Consider the following 24574-nt stretch of genomic DNA (forward strand, 5'->3'; position numbering starts at 1 on the left):
AAAAAAGGATGGTTTTAATGTTAATGATTTTAAGTATTAGGAAAAAGGAAGGAAGGGAGGGAATAAGGAAGAGAAAGAGGCGGGGGAGAGTGGAAAGGGAAACACAAAAAGTGTAACTATCAAGAAAATGTCTAAGACTGAAATGGATATTTGGTGCCCTCTGCTGCCGTATCGCTGTTACTGAATACTAACGGTTAGGAAAACACAGCGAGATGAGCTCTCTCAGAGAATCCATTTTTAAGTTGGAATTAGACAATATACTTATTCTAAATATTTGATTTTGGATAGAACAGGATTTTAAGATTAGGTATGAGTTACAATATACTCATTAGATTTGACGTTATTTCACTTCCTTTCATGTGTTTTCATTAACAAGTACATTAATAAGCATAAACCAAAGAGAGGTAGTTTAGCTATTGAGAGGTTTTAAGGTTTGATACTGTACTGTAATTTATTTCATATGACATAAATGAAATGTAAATTACTCAAAAGTTAATTATAAGTGTTAAATATAAACACGTTTTATATTTCTTTCTTTTTTTTTTTTTTTGGCCACACTGTGCAGCTTGTGGGATCTTAGTTCCCTGGGACTAAGAAATATTCACACTCAAGCAGATCCTAGCTTGTTTCTAACCCTCTTCTCCCACCACTGCTGGCCTCGGCACACGTTGCACTATCTCACTATGCCCATACACCATCCCCACCCACATCTGCACGTGGTGTTGTCTTTGCCTGGGATGTTCTTGTCCACTTTTCTTCCTGATGTCAAGCCTCTACACAAATGGCTCTTCAGAAGAGCCTTCCCAACAGCTCTGCAGGTCAGTCAGCTCGTCGTCCTAAGTCTCTGTCGCACTCAGCTCATACAGTCTAGTCGAGCGCTCACCACAACGAACCGCACGCTTGTCCCCCACGTCAGAGCAGGAACTCCTCAGTGCCACAGTCTGTTGGGTGTGGGTGTGATTAATGCGCTCTCCAACTGTTCTCACGCGTGGCCCGGCTTATCGTACGCGCTCAATATGTGCTGAATGAATGCAACCAATCAATCTATCAGGAGTATTAAACAAGTGTGTGCTGAATACCTATTGAGATAAATGTTTTCAAACATGTTGCTCATTTAACTTCATTACAACCTTATTACACCCCTTCCCCACCTTAAAGTTAAAAACAAATGGAAGCTCAGAGGTCAGTCAGTCACACAGGTCTCATAGCTCATCAATGGTTAGGTTATGGGAGGAAGCCCAGGTCCTCCTGTATCTGCCTGACGTTTGACTCTAGATATCAAGAGGTTCTCAGTGTTCGTTCTGTAGAGACTCTGGAGATGGAGGGGTGGGGGTGAGGGAAAAAGTGAGTCCACCCGACGTTAATCAACCTTCAAATACTGGTTCGTTCACAGTAATTCAGTGAACGCTCTGTGCTGGGCACTAGAGGTACAGGGAGGGATATCAGATGGTCCCTGGAGGAGCTCCTAGTCTGATATAAAGCAGTGGATCTCAGCCGGGGGTGATGTTTTCCCCCCAGCCCCAAAGGACATTTGGCCACGTCTGCAGACATCATTGTTAGTCACAATTAGGAGAGGGTGTTAATGGCCAGTGCGTAGAGGCCAGGGATGCTGAGAAACAAGTTACAATGCACAGGGCAGCCCCCAGAACAAAGAATTATCCAGCACAAAATGTCAGTAGTGCTCAAGTCAAGAAACCCTGATACAGAGAAATAGCCATGTAAACAAGTATATCTCCTTGCTTCCATATATTGGTACAAGAAAATAAGTACCAGGATGGAAACATAAGCCAAGTGCCAGAGAATCTGAGAAGATTCAACTGACTCTGCTAAACTTAGCATCACCTGAAAAAGTTCAGAACCTTTGCGGAGATAATGGTCATAGAACTGAGGCTCCTGAGATGAGTGGGAGTTAGCTAGGTGACAGGCTCAGAGGGCAGGGGGCATGGAACAAGGCCACTCCAGACACAACAAATAGTAAGTACAGTTGACCCTTGAAAAACTCGGAGGTTACGTGCATCGACCCATCCATGCAGTCAAAAATCTGTGTGTAATTTATAGTCTGCCCTCCAATATCCGCGGTTCCTCCATGTCCACAAATACAACCAACGCTGGATTGTGTTGTACTGTGGTGCTTACGACTGAAAAGAAATCCACATATAAGTGGACCCGCACAGTTCAAACCCGTGTTGTTCAAGGGTCAACTGTATATACTACATTTACTGAAACACAGGTGAAAAAGACTGGGAACCAATTTACATTAGACTGTAAAAAACTAAAATCCTGATTTATGATGATGAATCCCCTCCTTTTGTCTGTTTTTTCTACCTCTTCCTTTATACCCATCCACTCCCCTGAGAAAATGTAAGTTTCACCAAGGCTAATTGCTGCTAGGTGATTGTTATTGAGGTGTGACTGTGATTAAGAAAAACAGGTATCTTTACACAAACTAAGAAGAGAGAGATGTGTGGAAGACAACGGAAAGATCTCTGAATATACAGGCACACCTCAGAGATACTGTGGGTTCGGTTCCAGACCACCACAATAAAGCAAATAAGATCACAATAAAGTGAGTCACATGAATTTCTTGGTTTCCCAGTGCATATACAACTTATGTTTACACTATTCTGTAGTCTATTAACTGTGCAATAGCATGTCTAAAAAATGTACCTACCTTAATTAAAAATACTTTATTGCTAAACAACTGTTAACCATCATCTGAGCCCTCAGGAAGTCGAAATCTTTTTGCTGGTGGAGGGTCTCCTCAACATCGGTGGCTGCTGACTTTATCAAGGTGATGGATGCTGAAGGCTGGGGCAGCTGGGGCAATCTCTTAAAATAAGACAACAGTGCAGTGTGCTGCGTCGATTGACTCTCCCTTCCATTAACGATTCCTCTGTAGCAGGCTATGCTGTTTAATAGTATTTTACCCACAGAACTTCTTTCAAAATTGGAGTCAATCCTCTCAAACCCTGCTGCTGCTTTATCAACTAAGTGTATGTCCTAGTTGAAATCGTTTGTTGTCATTTCAACAATCTTCAAAGCATCTTCACCAGCAGATTTCCTAGGAAGAAACCACTCTTTCCTCATCTGTTCAAGTTCTATCATGAGGTTGCAGCAATTCAGTCATATCTTCAGGCTACACTTCTAATTCTAGTTCTCTTGCTATTTCCACCACATCTATAGTTACTTCCTCCACTGAAGTCTTGAACCTCTCAAAGTCATCCATGAGAGTTGGAATTAACTTCTTCCGAATTCCTATTAATGCTGATATTCCGACCTCTTCCCATGAATCACAAATGTCCTATGGCATCTAGAATGGTGAATCCTTTTCAATTTACTCTGCCCAGATCCATCAGAGGAATCACCATCCGTGACGGCTATATCCTCACAAAATGTATTTCTTAAATAATAAGACTTAAAAGTCGAAATTACCCCTTGATCCGTGGGCTCCAGAATGGATGCTGTGTTAGCAGGCATGAAAACAACATGAATCTCATTGTACACCTCCATCAGAGCTCTTAGGTAACCACCAGGTGCACTGTCAACGAGCAGTCATATTTTGAAAGGAATCATTTTTTTCTGAGCAACATGTCTTAATGGCAGGCTTAAAATATTCAGGAAACCGTGATGTAAACAGATGTGCTTTGTTGTTCCATTTACAGAGCACAGGCAGAGTAGATTTAGCCTATTTCTTAAGGGCACTAGGGTTTTCAGAATGGTATATGAGCATTGGCTTCAGCTTCAAGTCACCAGCTGTACTAGCCCCTATCAAGAGAATCAGCCTGTCCTTTGGCACTTTGTTTTTTTTTAAACACATGCCTGTAATCACTTTTATTTATTTACTTATTTGTTTGTTTGTTTGTTTATTTTTGGCTGTGTTGGGTCTTCGTTGCTGCACGCAGGCTTTCTCGAGTTGTGGCGAGCGGGGGCTACTCTTCCTTGCGGTGTGTGGGCTTCTCATTGTGGTGGCTTCTCTTGTTGTGGAGCATGGGTTCTAGGCACATGGGCTTCAGCAGTTGTGGCACGTGGGCTCAGTAGTTGTGGCGCACGGGCTTAGTTGCTCCGCGGCGTGTGGGATCTTCCCAGACCAGGGCTCGAACCCGTGTTCCCTGCATTGGCAGGCAGATTCTTAACCACGGCGCCACCAGGGAAGTCCTCCTTTGGCACTTTGAAGCCAAGGTACTAAGTTCTCCTCTCCAGCTATGAAAGTCCTAGATGACATCTTCTTCCAAAAGAAGGCTGTTTCATCTGTTGGAAATCCGCTGTTTAGTGTAGCCGCCTTTGTAAATGATCTGGAGAACCTTCTGCAGCGTCTACATCAGTACTTGCACTTTTATGTTATGGAGATGGCTTCTTTCCTTAAACCTCAGCTTGAGAAAATGAAGTTTTCCTTCTCCACGTCAAAGCCAAGTGCCCTTCCCTCTGCCACCCTCTCATCCCCTGTGGAACCCAGCTTCATCAGCTGTCTCCTCCCCACCCTGATCGTGAACCTGCCGCTCTCCACTGGCTCTTTACCCTTAATCCACAGACACTCTAACCTGTCTTCAAGACTGGATTTCCCTCTGGCTATTCTCCTTCTACTTCCCTTATCATACCAACTTTTCAAAAGTATTCCGCACTGGCTCCTTCTATTTCCACACCTCCCATTCACTCCTTAACCCACCACAATCAAGCTGCTGCCCCCCACATCGTGGGGAGACAGGTCTGAAAAAGGATACTAATGACCTCACTGACACACACGTTTCAATCCTTCTAACACTCAGCTTTTGCGTTTGACACAATTGATCGCTCCACCCTTCTTGAAACACCCGATTCCCTGTTTGCAAGTCAGCACATCCTCCTGGTTCTCCTCACACCACTTCCTCTCCGCATCGTTTCCTCTCCCTCCCCTTCAGGTGGTATCCCCAGAGTCTATCTCAGCCCATTTGCTATCTCTGAAGGATCTCATCTGCTTCCACGGTTTTAAATGCCAGGTGTATGCTGGAGATTCCTCAATTTGTATACCCATCACCACACGCCTCCCTCAAGTCCCCCCTCCATTGTATGCAAAGCAACTCATCGTCACCCACACAAAACCTGTCCCTACATTCAATCTCACACTGGATAGAGCCATTTCTAGTCAGTCATCCAATCAGAAAGCCTGTGAGTCAATGAGCCAACCTCCCTTACCACCTCTACCTAATGGATCATTAGGTCCTGCCAAATATGGCTCACAAACAGTTCTTCAATTTAAACTCTCCTCTACATTTCCTCATATCTGTTATACATACTGGCTTTCAGGTAAAATTCTTTTTGAGGGAAGAATGCTAATGCTAATTTTTTAAGTTTGAAAGCCACTGAGATAACGCTTTAGTGCCATCACATGGTACGCATGGACCAGCCTCACCTCCCACCTCCGCCTGCCTCTCCTCAGCTGATCCTCCAGCGCTACAGAGCACACATGGCACTCCCCACCTCCCTCCCTGCATCTGCCATCCGCTACTCCCAGAACACACTGCAAGCCAGCTCCACCCGCCACCGGACTATATTGCACTCATTCTTCAATGTCCCCTCCTCCAAGAAGCCAGTCCTGATCACCTGAAGCTAGGCCAGGTTTCTGCAATACTTTCTGCATTTCCTCAGCCATCTCACTTACTTCACTGCATTGTATTTATCTGTTGATATTTCCTGAGGGTAAATATCATGTCTTATCCATCTGGACTCTCAAGGGCCTAACACAGCACCTAAGAGTCAATAAAAGTTTACTGAACTAGACTGATTCAATTATTTTCTAACAGAGGTTATAAAAGTCAGGAAGTTTGAAAATCTTTTATATGGTCCAATAAAGAGCAGATTTTTCAAGCATATTAGAAGAAATTATTTCTTACCGGAAGTACTAACATATTAATTTTTAGTCACAAATCTTTACACTTCTATCAGATTACTTCAAAATACCTTTAGGTTCCCAAATAAGAGTTAGATATAAAGTACCACACACAAGGGCTAGAAAGATCTGGCTGCCGAGGTCATAGGGTTTGATCTAGCTAGTGTTCCTATTCTCTCAGCAGTCTGCCATTGGATTTATTATGTGAGATAGTGAAATGATGGGGAAACAATGGTGAAGGAAATTTCTCCTTTGCTGTTTCTCACATTCCAAGGAAAAACAAAACTGTTCCGAATTTAAAACCATCACAGAACAAGATGGCTTTTTCTTGGTTCAGAATAATATGATGAATTATATTTAATATGAATTATGAATTCCATTTATAAATCCGTTGAACACCTATTGTGTGCAAAGCACAGGGCCAATAAGGCACTAGAGCCACGGGGCTTGTTAAGTTTCAGGAAGGCAAGTTCCCTTGTATGTGTCATTATTTGATGGTGCTATACAATGATCACCATAAATCCATTTGTTTCTAATTCAAGAATCCTTAAAAAGGAAAGAGAGCCTAATAAAAACCCTGTAGTCACCAAAAAATTTAGTAAATATGAACTAAATATGTAGTTAGTTTTGAGAGTTTAGTTTCATTCCTTAATGGAATAAGTCGTATTATATTCATAGTAACCTAAAACTCATTTCCCCCAAACTGGAGAAAAAGTTGGTAGAAAATCAACCTGAGTTGGAAATCTTCAAAGCATTCATCCCAAACTCTATGAAATATCCGTGACTGTTGAGTGCACACATGCGCACACACATGCACACACCAAGCACATGCACTTACAACCTACATACACTGTACTTTTCTGTGCGTGTGAGAGTACTATGAAAGTGAGGCAAATATGAAGAAGGAATAACAGAATTAGGACATAAATACATTAGAGGAATGTGAACCATTTTTACAGAGGTGAAGATGAATGATGAATTTAATATAATGAATAGCCTGTGGAAGGGAGGAAAAGATGGAGAAAGAGAGGAAAAGAGGGAGGGAGCAGAGAGGCAGGCCAACAGGACTTCATGGACTGCCTTGTGTTCGCTTGTGTCTGTGGTAATAGCAACTAATGCAATAATGTATGTCCAGAAATTAACCCCATTACCTGCCCTATATACCTGTGCCTCCTTAGTTACTTTAAATCTTTTAATTTTACATTTGTGGTTCCAAAAAAATTTTCTTAAGCTCATTCCTTAAGGAATCTCTTTACCAAAGCTTCATGTTAAATTCTAAAATTTTCATTCTAGAACTTTTAAAGTTCCAAATGACAAACAACAGAGAGGGAAGTAATGGCAAAACAAAGTCACTGACTGCTCACTGTAGAGTTTAAAAGTCAGTCTCACTAACCACCATGTGATGAGATTGTGGCAGCACAGGAGGAGAAGTTCAATCCAGGCTGATGGACTCAGGGCAACTGTCACCTGCCAGGAGGTTAAGGATCTTCTCGCATAAATAAAGTACGTTTCCTTTCAATTCAAAACCACACTGGTATCTTACCAGTGTAATCCAGAAAAACGATAGATATTTACAAACATGCTTCATCTAGGGCAAATAATACACAAGTAAGATTTTTAAACGAATGTTTAATATTTCTCCTTAACTAATTCATTTCACCGAATTCTACATTTAACATCAAGACTATAGAGACCCAAACGGAAGATCAGAGCAGCGACGCCAGCATAGTTACTGGATTTTCCCAAACCCCCTCATAAAAAGAGACAGAGCAACTAGGCAGCATAACCGAAACCCACTGAGAACATTTTCAACAAAATTAAGTGATGAAGTATACCCACAAATCCCAAAATTCAAGTGGATGGGAAAACCCACCAACAGCTACAAAATCCACCTGGTATCAGGCATCCCTGTAGTAAGAAGGAAGGAGAAGCAGGAATGTATTTGACAGCTCTGACAGGAAAACTCTAAAAGAGCCAACAGATACTTAACCAAAAAATAAACCTGAAAACAGCAGCTGAACCCGGGAGGAGCTTACCTACCTCAACAGCAAGTGAACACAAGGGCCTGCAGTTGTGAGATCTGAGGGGGCTGGCACATCAGATTCCCAGGGCCCTTACAACACTGATGTATCCACGCTCCCTTCTAGGAAAGGATCCCGCCATAAGGAAAAACTGCTAAGAATGTAGTCAAAATTGACAGGTAATTTAAAAAACCAAAAATAAATAAATAAAAAAGGAAGGAGAGGAACAGTGCCAGGAACTATCAGAAAGCAAGTCACCATATTATTGAACCACATGAAACAACAGAAGGAGTTCTGTGAAGTTAGAAAATCTATCTGAATTAATCATTCAAAAAATCCAGAAAAAATCATTTCACAAAGTGAGAAACAAAAAGTATTGAGGTCAAAATTATTGCAAGTAAAATGAGAATAAGAACGGGGATTCCCTAGAGGTCCAGTGGTTACAGCTCTGCACTTCTACTGCATGGGGCATGGGTTCGATCCCTGGTTGGGGAACTAAGACCCTGCATGCCAGATCTTAAATAAAAATCGGCCCTCTATTAAAAAAAGAGAGAGAGAGAATAAGAACCAGAAAAAAAAACAGACATGTTGAAGCAGCAGATCGAAACGAATGTACTATTTCAAAACAAGCTACAGAACATTTTTAAAATGATACTCAACATGAAAGAACAATACAAATGAGAATTAGAAAAATCGGAAATGAAATGACTGAACTCAAGAAAGAATTAAAGGGGAGGAGCTTCAAGATGGCAGAAGAGTAAGACATGGAGATCACCTTCCTCCCCACAAATACATCAGAAGTACATCTACATGTGGAACAACTCCTACAGAACACCTACTGAATGCTGGCAGAAGACCTCAGACCTCCCAAAAGGCAAGAAACTCCCCACGTACCTGGGTAGGGCAAAAGAAAAAAGAAAAAACAGAGACAAAAGAATAGGGACGGGACCTGCACCTCAGGGAAGGAGCTGTGAAGGAGGAAAGGTCTCCACACACTAGAAGCCCCTTCACTGGCGGAGACTGCAGGTGGCAGAGGGGGGAAGCTTCGGAGCCACGGAGGAGAGCGCAGCCACAGGGATGCGGAGGGCAAAGTGGTGAGATCCCCGCACAGAGGATCGGTGCTGACCAGCACTCACCAGCCCGAGAGCCTTGTCTGCTCACCTGCCGAGGCGGGCAGGGGCTGGGAGCTGAGGCTCGGGCTTCGGAGGTCGGATCCCAGGGAGAGAACCGGGGTTGGCTGCGTACACACAGCCTGAAGGGGGTTAGTGCACCACAGCTAGCCGGGAGGGAGTCCAGGAAAAGGTCTGGACCTGCCTAAGAGGCAAGAGACCATTGTTTCGGCGTGCGCGAGGAGAGGGGATTCAGAGCGCAGCTTAAAGGAGCTCGAGAGGGGCGCGAGCTGCGGCTATCAGCGTGGACCCCAGAGACGGGCATGAGACGCTAAGACTGCTGCTGCCACCACCAAGAAGCCTGTGTGCGAGCACAGGTCACTCTCCACACCGCCCCTCCCGGGAGCCTGTGCAGCCCGCCACTGCCAGGCTCCCGTGATCCAGGGACAACTTCCCCTGTGCTCCACAACAAGAGAGGCCGCGATAGTGAGAGGCCCGCGCACCGCAATGAAGAATGGCCCCCACTTGCCGCAACTAGAGAAAGCCCTCACACAGAAACGAAGACCCAACACAGCCATAAATAAAGAAATAAATAAATAAAATTAAAAAAAAAAAAACTACAATGAGATATCATCTCACACCGCTCAGAATGGCCATCAACAACAAGTCTACAAACAATAAATGCTGGAGAGGGTGTGGAGAAAAGGGAACCCTCTTGCACTGTTGGTGGGAATGTAAATTGATACAGCCACTATGGAGAACAGTATGGAGGTTCCTTAAAATACTAAAAACAGAACTACCATATGACCCAGCAATCCCACTACTGGGCATATACCCTGAGAAAACCATAATTCAAAAAGAGTCATGTACCAAAATGTTCATTGCAGCTCTATTTACAATAGCCAGGACATGGAAGCAACCTAAGTGTCCATCGACAGATGAATGGATAAAGAAGATGTGGCACATATATACAATGGAATATTACTCAGCCATAAAAAGGAACGAAACTGAGTTATTTGTAGTGAGGTGGATGGACCTAGAGACTGTCATACAGAGTGAAGTAAGTCAGAAAGAGAAAAACAAATACTGTATGCTAACGCATATATATGGAATGTAAAAAAAAAAAAAAAAACTGGTCATGAAGAACCTAGGGGCAAGATGGGAATAAAGATGCAGACCTACTAGCGAATGTACTTGATGATACTGGGAGGGGGAAGGGTAAGCTGGGACAAAGTGAGAGAGTGGCATGGACATATATACACTACCAAACGTAAAATAGATAGCTAAGGGGAAGCAGCCACATACCACACGGAGATCAGCTCGGTGCTTTGTGACCACCTAGGGGGGTGGGATAGGGAGGGTGGGAGGGAGGGAGATGCAAGAGGGAAGAGGTATGGGGACATATGTATATGTATAACTGATTCACTTTGTTATAAAGCAGAAACTAACACACCATTGTAAAGCAATTATACTCCAATAAAGATGTTAAAAAAAAAAAGAATTAAAAATAAAACAAAACATCACTTTGGCAAAGAAGCCTCAATGGAAAGAAACACAAGAACGAATGAATACAACTGATAATGCCTAAGAGAAGCAGAAGGTGGAAAGAAAGAAAATGTTAAGAATCAAGAAGAAATGAAACTTCTTTTCCTTTGTGGGGGGCAAGCTTTTGGTGGGCACACCTAAAAAGAGATTTGGGGTGAGTGGGAAATTGTTTACACAAAGGGGGAACTGAGCAAATAAATACAATGAAAATACTGGGAGAGGTTTCTCACAGGTGAAGAAGAGAGTTACAACAAGCCAGAAGGGGAGGCTACAGCCAACACTGTGGTGTCTGGTTGGAATTGGAGGTAATGGTGTTAACCCAAGGTATGTAATATATTTAGGAAGACAGAGAGATACTTAAAGACGTACACGTTTGTGTAAGTGTGTATTCATGTAAACATACATAATACTACCTAGCTCTGTCTACTGAAAGGGCCCGGATGCAACGTCATTCCAGGAGCAATGAGTGTACACAGCATCCAGATTCAGTTTCTAATTATTATCCTCCATCAAAGGGAATCACTGGTCACAAAGGCATTTAATAAACGTTTATTCTCCTCCTACAGAGACATTCACTCCTTTGTTTTCTTAAGGCTGGGCAGCTTAGCTAAGTCTCCTTAATTTCATTTGTTAACAATTAGACAATAATTAGTGTAATATAAAATTTTTGTCTTAATAACCATTTAGAAGAACCCAAAACTGAACTCATATATACTTCAAAGTATATAATAAATATACAATTAACATATTCATATTTTCTTTTAAAATATTCATTAAACTTTTGGAGCAGAATGTTAAGCAAGTTTAATGATACTTCAAAGGTCAGGCATATCATAAGAATTTTTCTAAGGCTGAGAACACTTCACCAGACAAGGCTTGGTACCCTGTACATAATGTCATTTGGCTTGTCTCTGTACCATACAAGTGCCCTTTTCACAGTGAATCATAAAGTCAATTCAATCAGTACACTTTTTTTTTTAACAGAGTGAATTCTGCAAGCAAAAAACACAGAGTATGTTCTCAGCAGGTTATATTTGACTTGTAAATTCCATTCTCTTGCCTAGTTACACAGAACACAAAGTTACTGACCTTTGCAAATACAGTCCATTCATTTTTTCAGGGTTTTGACTAATTAGACGACAGAGAGAGATATGGAAGGTAAAAGATAAATCATCCTGGTCAATTTTCAATTTCTTCAACCTCATCATTTTTCAATATAAATAGGGTGATTCTGATTGATACAACAATGCCCAAGAGTAAGGGGGCCCAATAAAAAATTACACACAGTAGGCCTAAAAAATGAATTCCATGGCTGCAAGGGCTTTCTAGCTTTACTAATAAAATCCCATGGGCCCAAGGCGTCCACCAAGATCTCCTCACCAAGAACCAGTGTCTGGCAAATGCTTTGTGGGAAAACTTGTCAAAAAGATCACCTGATATGCCCAGACATTCTTCTTGACATATCCATTTATGCATTCCTCAAATGCCATGACATGCCAGCTATGATCTCCTAGTTATTTATATCTTACAAGTTCTCTAACTCTTAATCCAGTATACTACTTATTCTGAGTTTAATGAGGGATTAAAAGAAAAGAAGAAGATGACTCTACCTCCAAGGGATTATAACCACTTCCTTTTTTTAAAACAGATATCCCAGCCTACTCTTCTCTTCTTCCACTGAAAATAATTTGTTATATTCACCTCCCTCTTTTCATCACTACAGATTATAAGGAAACAATTTCTAATAAGGGTGAACTTTCCAACTCTATTCTCAACACCATGTCCTCTTCCATGGCCCCACCAATCACTCCCTCCACCAACAAAAGTGTTCAGTGAGCTCCCAAAGCATAAACTCTGCTCTTAACCCTGCAGCCACTGAAGCTACTAATCTTTTATTTCTCCAAAAGCAAACTTCTTCCACACACTGTGCCTCCACTTCACCTCATGCTCATCCCTAGCTCGCTGTATCCTGACTTCTGACCCAACTAATTCTACCAAAACAGCTCTTAATGATGACCAATGACTTTACTAATTACTAACTCCATACGCTCTTTTTTATTCCCCAAGTCTTGATGTTATTTCATTGCTCTAATCGACTGTCAACCTTTACTTCCTTTACAAAGATTTGTTTTCAATTATATGTGTAAGCTAGGCCACTGGAGTTACTTGTCCAAGGTCACCAACAGGCAGGAAGTTACAGAGATGCAGTTGGAACACAGATACGCCTGTGACTAGAACTTGGGCTCTAAACCACTCCTTTGAACTGCTTTTCAAAACTGAAGCAAAGGCCGTTCCATGGGGGAACTGTACCCACAACCTTGATATTAATAATGCCATCTTCCGATGCAGGGGTCAGCAAACTATGACCCAGGGGCCAAATCCAGCCCATTGCCTGTTTTCGTAAATAAAGTTTTATTGGGAGCCAGTCCATTTACATAGTGTCTATAACTGCTTTAATGCCACTGTAATGGCAGAGTTGAATCATTGTGACAGAAGCAATATGGTCTACAAAGCTTAATTTTTTTACTATCTAACCCTTTACAGAAAAAACTTTGCCAATCTCTGTTCTAACCAAATGTCCTTTAGGTTCATCATTTGCAAATCTGAGGATAACTAAGTCATCTATTTGTAATGAGAATTAAGGAAAACGGCATATCTGGAATAATCTAATGATAGTAGGCACCCCAAAATGTCAGCTGCAGTCTAATTCAGGCACTCCATTACAGTGTTCATTTAGGAAATAAAATCCCATCCCTACTCTACCCCAGCATCGTATCATTCCTTTCTTGGAGGTTGTTTGCTCCCGCCACATGTACCCCATCTCTCAACATTACACAGAAGAGGCAAATGTCTCCTGTTACAATCAACTTCAAAGCCTATGCTATGAGTTGTTTATTTCTGTTAACATCTCCACCATTCTCCCTTTACCCAGGCTTGGATCTTGGAAATCAACCTGTATGTCTCAAATCTTCTCTTGCTCATTTGTGAAGTCCTATTTATTCAACCTACACAACAGCTTACAAGTTATCCCTCGTCTACATTTCCACTGCTTAATCCTTTCCAGTTCCCACACCTCTCACTATATCATCCCAGGAGCCTCACAATTCATTTCCCAAGTCAACATTTATAAAGTGGTCTGCATATAAGTGTCAGACATGGCAAAATCATTCTTAAACAAATATCTCCTTTTAAGACTACCCAATATCGTGTCATTATTCATTGAGTTAAGTCCTCGGCTTTGCACCCGAGTTGATTCCACATGACTCCAATCTACACTTGCAAACTAACTTCACACTACATTTCCTGGGTACTTGCTATGCTCCACTATGTTAAGCACTGGAAATAAAAGGGGGAGAAACTCAACTCCTGTCCTCAAGAAGCTCAGCAAACAAACAAAAAAATACCACACACAAAGTGAAGTGTTTTAGGAAAGGTCTGAACAGAGAGGTGTGAGCCCAGAGAGAATGCAAGAACTATTTCTGCCACAGTGGGCAGAAGGGATGAGGGCTAAGGCTGGCTTCACCATTCTCAAAGAGGAGAGACATTAAAGAAGAAAACTGGGGAGGGGAAAAGAAAGACACAAAAATAGGATGTAGGATCTTTACCATTCCTCAACTTTTTTTCTCCAAAGCAGTGCTTTTAATCCAGAGGCAATTTTGCCCCCCATGTCTAAAAACCTTTTTGACTGTCATGCTTAGGGGAGAGGGGGTGCTATTTGCATGCAGTGGGTAGAGGAAAAATGCTTCTCTGACATCCTACAATGCAAAGGACAGTCCCCCGCAGCAAAAAATTATCCAGCCCAAAAGGTCAATAGTGCTGGGGTTGAGCAACCCTGGCCTAGAGCCACAAGAAACAGGAGTAAAGGAGGGGGTGGAAGTTGAGATAATTTCAGGATGTTTGAAAATACAGAGATGGCAAGGAAGGAGAATGAGTTACGCCGGGACCAACTTGCCCACCAAAACCAAACGGAGAGAATGCAAAACTGAACAGAGGGCAAAGTACCTAATAAACATCTAGAGTGTCATGAATAGGGAGAGATTTGACTGTCAAGTCAAAACAATCCACTGTGAGGGGAATGAAGAAGAGGTGGGCAAAGAGGCTGAAGCAGAGGCTATCAGCACTTTCTGTTACACATGATCCAATTCAACAAATATTTATTGCACAGCTGCTATGAGATGTCATGGGGAAAACACAGAGATGAGATAAATAAGTCATAATCCCTGTCTGCAAGAAGACTGGATTTCATAGAGTCGCAGATGTATAAAACAAACTTACAGTTACCAAGGAGGAAAGGGCGGGGGGGATAAATTGGGAGATTGGGATTGACATATATACACTACTATATATAAAATAGATAACTAATAAGAACCTACTGTATAGCACAGGGAACTCTACTCAATACTCTGTAATGACCTATGTGGGAAAAGAATCTAAAAAACAGTGTATATATGTATAAATGATTCACTTTGCTGTACACTTGAAACTAACACAACATTGTAAATCAACTATACTCCAATAAAAATTAATTAAAAAAAAAAAGAAGACTGGATTTCAGTAGGGAGAATTAGGTAAGTATATATGTTACTATAATACAAGGAGAAATATAAGATACATGTCATAAGTGGAATACACAGGGTTTTGAGTACACACACCTTCCAAAGATTCGATGCAATAATAAAGGATAATTCTACTTAACACCTTCTTGCTCTTCCAGTGAAAGAAAAAAAAAAAAAAATCACAGGACAGTAAATTATCTTTGCTTGTAAAGCTGTATATGTCTGGCATAATTAACCTAATTAACAATGTAAAATATTTTTTACTTCCAAATAGCCCAGTTGCTAACACTACTCTAACAAGGGAAAACCAGGATACTTTATATAGAGTATTCCCATAGAGGTTTCACTTTCTGTTGAGAGACCCATGAAAAAAAATCAGATCCAATACCCTAGAGTAAGTCCTGTACCACTGAGAGGCTCTTGGTTATGTTTTGGTTACTTTTTTTTTAACTTTGGGTGGGCTTCATTTCTCTTGAGGTTAGAAAGCCATCCAGAGGATGGCTCTTTAAATATTCCCCTCAGAAGAAGACTCTAAGTCAACATGAGAAAATAGTTAGAGAAATCCCTAATGGTCCAGCCAACATACATTTTTCATAAAGTGATTATCCTCCTGCAGCCTCAGCTTCCTAAGCCTTTTCCCCCTTCTATAATTGTTTTCCTTGTAGGCCAGGCAACAATTACCACTGCTACAAGACTGAGGAGGTTCACGAGCAATATATTTTACAATACATAAGTGTACTGTCTCTGATATCTGGTGCTTTTATCACTAATTGCACTATAAAATGTGCTATTAAAACAGGGACAAACAAGATTGTAAAAATCACATAATGGACCATGGCCACTTACAAAAGCCATTCATAAATGTTACTGTACCACTTATTTTTCTTTAATTTTCTAGTTATATAATTATTTTTCCAAATTTTTACTTCTAGGGGACACCAACAAGAAAAAGAATAAATTTGGGAATTACAAAACACACATGCTTGCCCTTGAATGTACTGTTTTATAAGTTTGCTTAATATTAAAATTATATAGAACATCAGACAATGTGCTATGAACACTGAATTCCTAGGGAACATCCACATGACCTCTTCAAAGAAATTATAGGCATGGCAAATGCATTTAAACCTGATTTCTATTCAAACTTTAGAGCATGGAACAGAAAGCATGAAAAAAAATCACAGAAGGATTTCACAATTCTAATCTACGAAACATACAATATAACAAAGCCAATAAAACATTAATATTTTGGGGAAAGACAGAATGATCAAATATTACTGCCAATTACTGAAGGATATGGGTCCGTGGAGCTGCCTATAGTATTTCCTATGTCATTAGCACTCGCTAATTCACGGGCAAATTTTCAAGTTCGTAGATGACCCTTTCAACCTCTTTGTTATTTATTCCACGTCTCATCATTTAAAAAATAGGAATCAGGAATAAGAGGGAATGAAAATAAAGGTATTTGGTTACCCATTCATAATTCTAATGAATTCTAAGATGGAAGAAGGAATTTTAAGTAGTGATTCAGATAAAATACTGGGATCATCGCTAGGATTAATTTATCCATTACCAGAGACAAACTAGTTCTAATAATACCACAGAACACAAATACGACAAACAAAATAGTGACTAGTCTCTACAAAACTAAACACAAGTAGCCAATTAATGAACTGGGGTTGACTGTTCTTCTTTTAGTAGGAAAATCTTCTGTTAACTGAAGAAGTAACTGATGCATTGATTTTAAGTGTCAGTAAGGAAAGTGTGATTGAGCTTTGGTCTTGCAGAAAAATGCCAGCACTTGTGCAACCTCACCATACTTACTCTCACATATTTTCTTAAATCTTTAAATGGCCTAACCTTAATAAAATCAGAACCTACTTTTAAAATAAAAGATAAGCCACAATTAGAAACATCCAAATTATGCCTAAATTGTTACTTTTTTCTCCTGAAGATATTAGCTCGTGCTCAACCTTTCTACAGGAAGACCGTCAGAAAGTCAGAAAGGCAGATTATACATAAAACGTTTGCTCTATTTCAGAAACTGAAGTCACTTAAGTCTGTTGGAATCATTTTAAAATAGTTTGAATGGTAAGAACAAGTCACTTTTTCAGACTGCCAAATACATGAAATACTTAAAAACTGTGCTGGAAAACCTAAATAAAAATCAGAAGCTTATTTTTCACCCGTGTCATCTCCCAAAAATGATTCCCTAAGACGTGCCAAAGCTGCATTATTAAATGAAGTTGAATGGGGACACATGAGCCCACATACAAAACTTACTTTGTCAGATGCCTCAGAAGCCAAGAGGTTAGTTGCAAGAGTTTGTAGCTTATGATGGGCCATGTTTTTAAGAGCAGCAAGACTGCGTCGTGTCATAGCTTGTTTTAAGTTGACTGCTGGGTGACTAAGTGAGTCGACGGCAGCAGGAGCTGCTTCATCACAAGCATTCAGTATCTCTACTGCTGTGATCCCCATCACACACCGGTCCAGTGCGCCTGGAAGACATATATATTCACAATCATTACACAACTCTGGAAGACTCTATGTCATTTTTTAGGAAAGGAAAATACATGGACATTTTTTAATGTAGGAATATGTTTTATCAGTGCCTCCCAGAAACATTTGCTTGTATTTCCTTCCTCTAATAATCTTCCATGTAGCATTACCTTAATCATTTCCTCTTCTGTAAGGCCCTACCACAACTTCCCAATAAACTCAAGTTCAGAGCCAGATTTCAACACTTTCCTCCAGGCTTTTCTACTTTCTTTCCACTTCCAAGATGGTCTCCTTGATCACGCCACACCATTAGTCTATTACAAACAGCAATTTCTATAATTTTACCTTTCTCTAAAACTATATGTCAATCTTGTAGAATCAATTCAACACTAGTTGAATTCAACTCTCCACCTACTCTGCACCTTACAATGAAGATGGACATGAATGATGAACATGCTGAAAGATCCACTTGAATTTCCTGACCACTGATCTCAGTGGGCCCTTAATAGTGACCACATTTCCATAGACCTTTCGTTTTCCTACTCTCCTAGTTCATTATTCCATACTTTCTTTCTCTTCCAATCCCACCATTCCATTTCCTGCCCTCATCTGGATGAAAAGTTTTGTTTCCTATTTCATAGAGAAAGAAGCAATTAAAAAAGAAGTTCCACAAACTCCCACTACCACATCTCCAGTCACATTACTCAATAATTATGAATGAACTATCCAGGCTCCTACCTAACACACCTGTGGCTTACACCCCCATCCCTCTCTTGTCTGCCCAAGGACACCATGTCAACAATTCTCCTCTTTCTCTTCATCAGTTTTCCCTATCTACCAGATCATTCACATCAGCTTATAAACATGCAATTATTTCACCTGTTTAAAACACACACACACACAAATACACACACACACACACACACACACACACACAGTTAACCCAGGTGGGTTAACTAGGTATGTATCCCACTTTTCATAATCATCCTCTAAAGAGCTGCCTATTTTTGCCACCTCCAAATTTTTCTCCTTCCATCTTCCTTAGAACTTACTCAAATCAGATTTTATATCAAATGTGCACAGAACCTACTCTCCACGTTGCTAAATCTAATAGCCAGTTCTCAGTCCTCATTTTACTATCATTTACTGTCAGCAGCTCTCGATCTTCCTCTCCACTCCTTGAAACACATTTTGTCACTTGGCTTCCAGGCAACCATACCCTTTATTTTCTTCTTTTTTCTGGCAGGTCCATTTTAGTCTCCTTTGCTGGTTTTTTACATCACAGAAGCACATCTAAACCCTGGAGTGCCCCAACCATTATCAACCTACATTCCCTTGGTGATATATCCAGTGTCATGATTTGACATATCTTCTATATGCTAAGATTTCCCACATTTGTACCACCTACTCTGACTTCCCTCCCTTGAACTACAGACTCATATATACACTTGACCCTCATATATACAGTTGACTCATATATACAGTTTACCCTTGAATAACACAAGGATTAGGGGTACCAACCTTCCATGCTGTTGAAAATCCACATGTAACTATATAGTCAGCTCACCATATCCACAGTCATACCTGCAGATTCAACCAACTGCAGATCATGTAGTATTGCGGTATTTACTATTGAAAAAAATACCCAGGCAGTTCAAACCTGTGTTGTTCAAGCATCAACTGTACAATTTACAAATCAACATCTCTACTTGAATATCTAATATTCAACTCCACTTAATATATCAAAAATCGAATTCCTGATATTCCCAAAATCTACTCCTCCCTCTGGCTTCTCAATATCTTAAAATGAATTGCATCCTTCAAGTTTCTCATGATTGAAACCTTGGAGTCATCTTTGGCCCATCTCATTCTTTTATGCTCCTCATCCAACTATCAGCAAATCCTGTTGGTTCTACCTTCAAAATATACTCAGACTTCAACCACTTTTCACCAGCTCCACTGCCATCACTCTAGTCTAATAATCCACCATTGTTTATTGCCTAGGGACAACAGCATACAAACTAATCTCCCTGCTTCCACCCTAGAACCACCTTTAGGCTATTTTGGAGAAAAGCAGGAAAATATAATCTATAATGAGGGGAAAAATAAAATCAATAAAAACCACTGAAACAGATTTTTTTTTTAAATTAGCAGACAAAACCATTAAAAGTTATTATAATTGTACTCCAGATGTTCAAAAAGTTTGAATAGAGAGACATGGACGATATCCAGAATCAAACTTGTAGTTTTCAAAGATGAAAACTACAATGTCTGAGATGAAAAATACACTCAATGGGAACAAAAGCATATTAGACATTGTAGAAGAAAAGCTCAGTAAACTTGAAAACATAGACTAGAAATTATAAAATGAGACGCAGAAAAAATAACATTAAAAATGAAAAAATAATCCTAGAGTTGTGGGCAATTTCAAGTAGCCTAATAGGCATATAACTGGAGTCTCCAAAGAGAGAAAAGAGGGGGGATATCAAACATCAAAAACATATTTGAATAAATAAGAGCCAAAAGCTTCCAAATTTGTTGAGAACTATACACTCACAGATCCAAGAAGTACAACAAACCCTAAGCACAAGAAATATGCAGAAAACTATAACTAAACGGCTCAAAACTAATAATAAAGAGAAAAACTTTTAAAAGTCAGAAAAAAACAGACACAGCATATATAGAGGAACAAAGATAAGGATGACAGCAGATCTTTTTACTGAGAATAATACAAGCAAGAAGATAGTGGAATACTGAAAGGAAAAAACAAAAAACTGTCCACCTAGAATTCTATACCCAGAAAAAAAAATCTTCAAAATGATGGTGAAATAAAAAAGTTTTTCAGATAGAGAAGCTGAAAGAATCACCCATAGACATGCACTACAAGAAATATTAAATATTAGGCAAAAGGGAAATCATTCCAGATGGAAATCTGGATCTACACAAAGCGATGAAGAGCAGCAGAAATGGTAACTACAGGGGAAAATATGTAAAATTTTGTTTCTATATTCAAATTTCCTTAAAAGATAATATACTGTTTAAACAAATAAGCAAATAGAAAGAAATAATGTTCCAAATGAATGAAAACCATGAGCAACAATATGGGTGGTACAAAAGACAAGAAGTGGTAGACAGTGACCCAATTATTCTTGATTAGAACTATTCTTCACACAGAGTAACATGTCTGTGTAAAAGAACAGTAAGAGATAAGACAAAGGTAGGAGTGTACCACACTGTGGAGGGCCTTTTCTTAAAGGCTACGTGAACTAAAATTACTTATGCTTTTTTCATTAAGACAGTGGCATGAACCAAGTGTGGTTGTTATTGTTTTACTTCCTATGATTAATTTGCCAAGAGAGTACAGGATGGATTAGAAGGTAGAAATAGAGGACAGAGAAACCAATAAAGATAGCCTAGGTGTGAAAAAATATAGCCCGATATAAGAATAGTACACTGGAAAGAAAAAAGGGAAGGGAGGAGTACCTAATGGGAAGGACTCAGTAATTCCTCTGCACAGAGGACTTATGAGGAGGAAAGTAGAAAAGACAGTCATATTTCCACTCTAACAACCTCTTCCTTCAAAATTTCAAAGTGAATCCAAAGGGAAAAAGAAACTTTGATTATACTTAGTTTTACTGAGATTTTAGAAAAGTACCAATTTTTTCTTAACCATTTCATCCTTTGTGTCTTTGCCTATCCTATCTTATGGTATTTTTGTAATAGAATGAAAAACAAAAACATAGAAGATATAGAAAAGTTGATGATGTAATGCCATATGCTGTGAAACAGAAACATAAAATCAAATCTCTACTGTATTAAACCCTGAAGGCAAAAGGTCAAATATGTGAAGAAAATACTTGCTACTAAACCCTTTACTAATAAAAAAAAGACTAGACTGAAGTACCACCTCCTGATTCTCTTTGGTTATTTTAGTAACAAGACAAAACCATCAATATAAATAAATCAAAATTAATTTTTTTTGATATCCATGCTTTATATATGTTGCTTTATACATGTTGTGCCAGTAGACAAATATACATTAGTTCATATTCTCTGTTATATTTTATTGGATAACTAAGTTTCAAAAAATGATTCAAACATGTATTTCATGAAGTTATTGCAAAAACAGTAATATTTCAGAAAACTTGGAGGGACAAAAAATAAATGAAAAGAAAAAAGATAACAGAACAAAGTAAATCGGTAAGACTTCATACACTAATTTCTAATAATATTTGGCGATCACTACTGGTGTTTGCATTTGTACAAGAACACCTAATAACTGTCCCTCTAGGAATAGGTATACGATGAATCACTTTTATTATGTAGCAAAGATGATAAAAATGTGCAGATAAGAATGGTGTTAAGGCTTGGAAATAGTCATATAAGAAGAACGTCTCGTAGCACCAGTCATTACTTTAAAGCTTGCCACTGTTTCCCAAATAGACAGGATTTTGACCTTGTCATAGGCCTGTGAGAACACCACTGCATGCTTACTGGGAACATCAAATGTGAAGAATGGAGAGTTGATCCCTACAGAACATAACTCCATGGAGAAGCAGCCACTATCTAGGTCAGTTGACCCACCTTTAATAAGTTCCTAAATAGGAGTCAAGAGGTCCAGCCAGCCAAATCTTGTTGCTAGTTGTTTGACTAATTTTCTAACTACCCAGAGACGTGAAAGAATAAAAATTTCCACGGCCTCTACAACACTATTTAGCGCTATTGCATATAATTAAGATGATACAGTAAAAGAATAAAAGACTCTGGACCTTTACCTCTGTAATTAAGTTTTATATTACTAGCTTCAACTTCATGTTAGGAAATAAACACTGAAAATAAAAACTACCCATTTGAAGGGAAAAACAACTAAAAGAAAATGCTGCATAAAAGCATAAAGTCAAGACATTTTTAAGTGTTTTTAAGCTAGAAATATCAGTATAATTCAAAATGGCAAACAGAAAACTGCACAAAATGCATATGTAATTTTAATGTAATATGGCTTCACTTGTAAAAATACATTCCCAAAACACTAAATAGAGGGGTAAAGTATCTTCTCAGAGCTTAAATACATTTCATACATCAAACCTTGGCCAAATCTGATTTATTTCGCTTCATTTTTTATTTATTTAATAAATAAATAAATTTAATAAATAAATAATGTCAATACCTTCAGGATGTGCCTTACTGGCTCCTCAGGGACTTTTATATCACTAGCTAAAGCCTGAACAGCAAGAAGGAAAAAGAGTGTACACCTCCTATTATGGTTGGAGTCCAAAATTTATTCTGCTTCTCTATCTTTATCTTGATTTAAGAATGCCATTACTGACTGATCATTTTCCAAAATCCTCCTGAAGGTCAGAAGATAATTGTTAAATTGCAATATTATGTATTGGGCTTAATTATACTAAACTGGTTATAAAAATAACATCCTCCAGTACACATACAGTCAGGAGCTATTTGTCATTTCCTACCAGGGAAACTACTGAAAAAGTAACTTTGTCTTCCAGTAAGGTCTCATTTGTAAAGAATTTCATATTCTTTGTAGATGTATTTAAAGTATCTGAAGTAGTCAAGTATCACATATTTAAGCATCTAAGAAATTCAGGAAAATGATACTCTTCCTTTATCATATTAATTTAATGTTTAAGTCCTACACATGTTTACCATACTCTTGTATTTATAATATATCAATTGTTAATTTAATATGTATAGTATTTTAAAATAGTGTTTTATAACTATCATCACTATAACTGACTTTCTTTAATACTAATTCTCATAGAAAATATTTCTTTGTAGGTAAGGTCATATCCCCAAGCTCAATAAAGTAACAAGTTAAGCATATTTGTTAAATAACAATAATAGGAAATATACACATATGCAAGTATACACACAAACTTAAAGTATGCAAACATACATGGATACACATTTACATTACATCTACTATACACAAGGTAAATATTCTCTCATTTTATTCTCCCAGAAACACTATAAAACGGGAACTATTATTATCTTTATTTTACAGATGAGCAAATTGAGAGACTTGCCATAGATCACTGTGCTATCAAATGGTTGATCTTAAAGATTTTTTTCTTTTTTGATGTGGACCATTTTTAAAGTCTTTACTGAATTTGTCACAATACCGCTTCTGCTTTATGTTTTGGTTCCTCAGCCACAAGGCATGTGGGATCCCAGCTCCCCGACGAGGGATGGAACCCACACTCCCTGCATTGGAAGGTGAAGTCTTAACCACTGGACCACCAGGGAAGGCCCTCAAATGGTTGATCTTAAATTCAAACCAAGGAGTCTGACTCCAGAGCCCAAGACAAACTCTGTATATAGTTGATCTTGAACAACATAGGTTTGACCTGCGTGGGTCCACATACACACAGATTTTTTTCAACAGTAAATACTACAGTACCACAAAATCCACAGTCATTTGAATCCAAGGATGGGAAATGTCGGATATGGAGGAAATATGGGAATGGAGGGCCGCCTTTAAGTTATACACGGTTTTTCAACTATGCAGAAGGTGAGTGCTCTAACCCTCACATTGTTCAAGGGTCAACTGTATTTAGTTTGTAGGGTGGACCAGACAAGCAAACATGAAACAGTGCTGCTCAGCAGACAGGATAAAACAAAAAGGAACACAAAAGTGAGATACAAAATTATATATGTAATATGACAGCAATTCTGTTTTTAAAAATGCACAGGAATGAGACTAAAGAGAAATATGCCAAAATTCACCACTGAGTAATGGGATTTGAGTTCATCTTTCTTTTCTAACACTTTTGTGCTTTCAAAATTTGACAAAAAAAGTAAGAAACTCTTTTACAATCAGACGAGAAAAAGAAATGTTAAACACAAAAGCAGAGAAGTTTGACACTCTTCAAGAACGCTTCCTCTTGTCAAAATTGCCTATGTAGTACCAGATAAAACCAGGACTATAAATGAAAGATAGCTGAAGATTATGGCTACTTGCTC

General features: G+C 39.1%; 1 protein-coding gene across 6 annotated transcripts in view; it reads right to left on the minus strand.

The window, feature by feature from the left end:
* The window catches only part of WDR7 (WD repeat domain 7), a 354441-nt gene that overhangs the window by 262631 nt on the left and 67236 nt on the right, over positions 1-24574 (minus strand). For all 6 annotated transcript variants that reach the window (XM_082353717.1, XM_082353718.1, XM_082353719.1 and 3 more), the window contains one exon: positions 17378-17592. In XM_082353717.1, coding sequence (XP_082209843.1) covers positions 17378-17592 — 215 coding nt within the window. The remainder of the gene's footprint in view (positions 1-17377; positions 17593-24574) is intronic.

The sequence above is a fragment of the Balaenoptera borealis genome, assembly GCF_965194805.1.
Source record: "Balaenoptera borealis genome assembly, chromosome: 14".
In the NCBI taxonomy this organism is placed as follows: domain Eukaryota; kingdom Metazoa; phylum Chordata; class Mammalia; order Artiodactyla; family Balaenopteridae; genus Balaenoptera; species Balaenoptera borealis.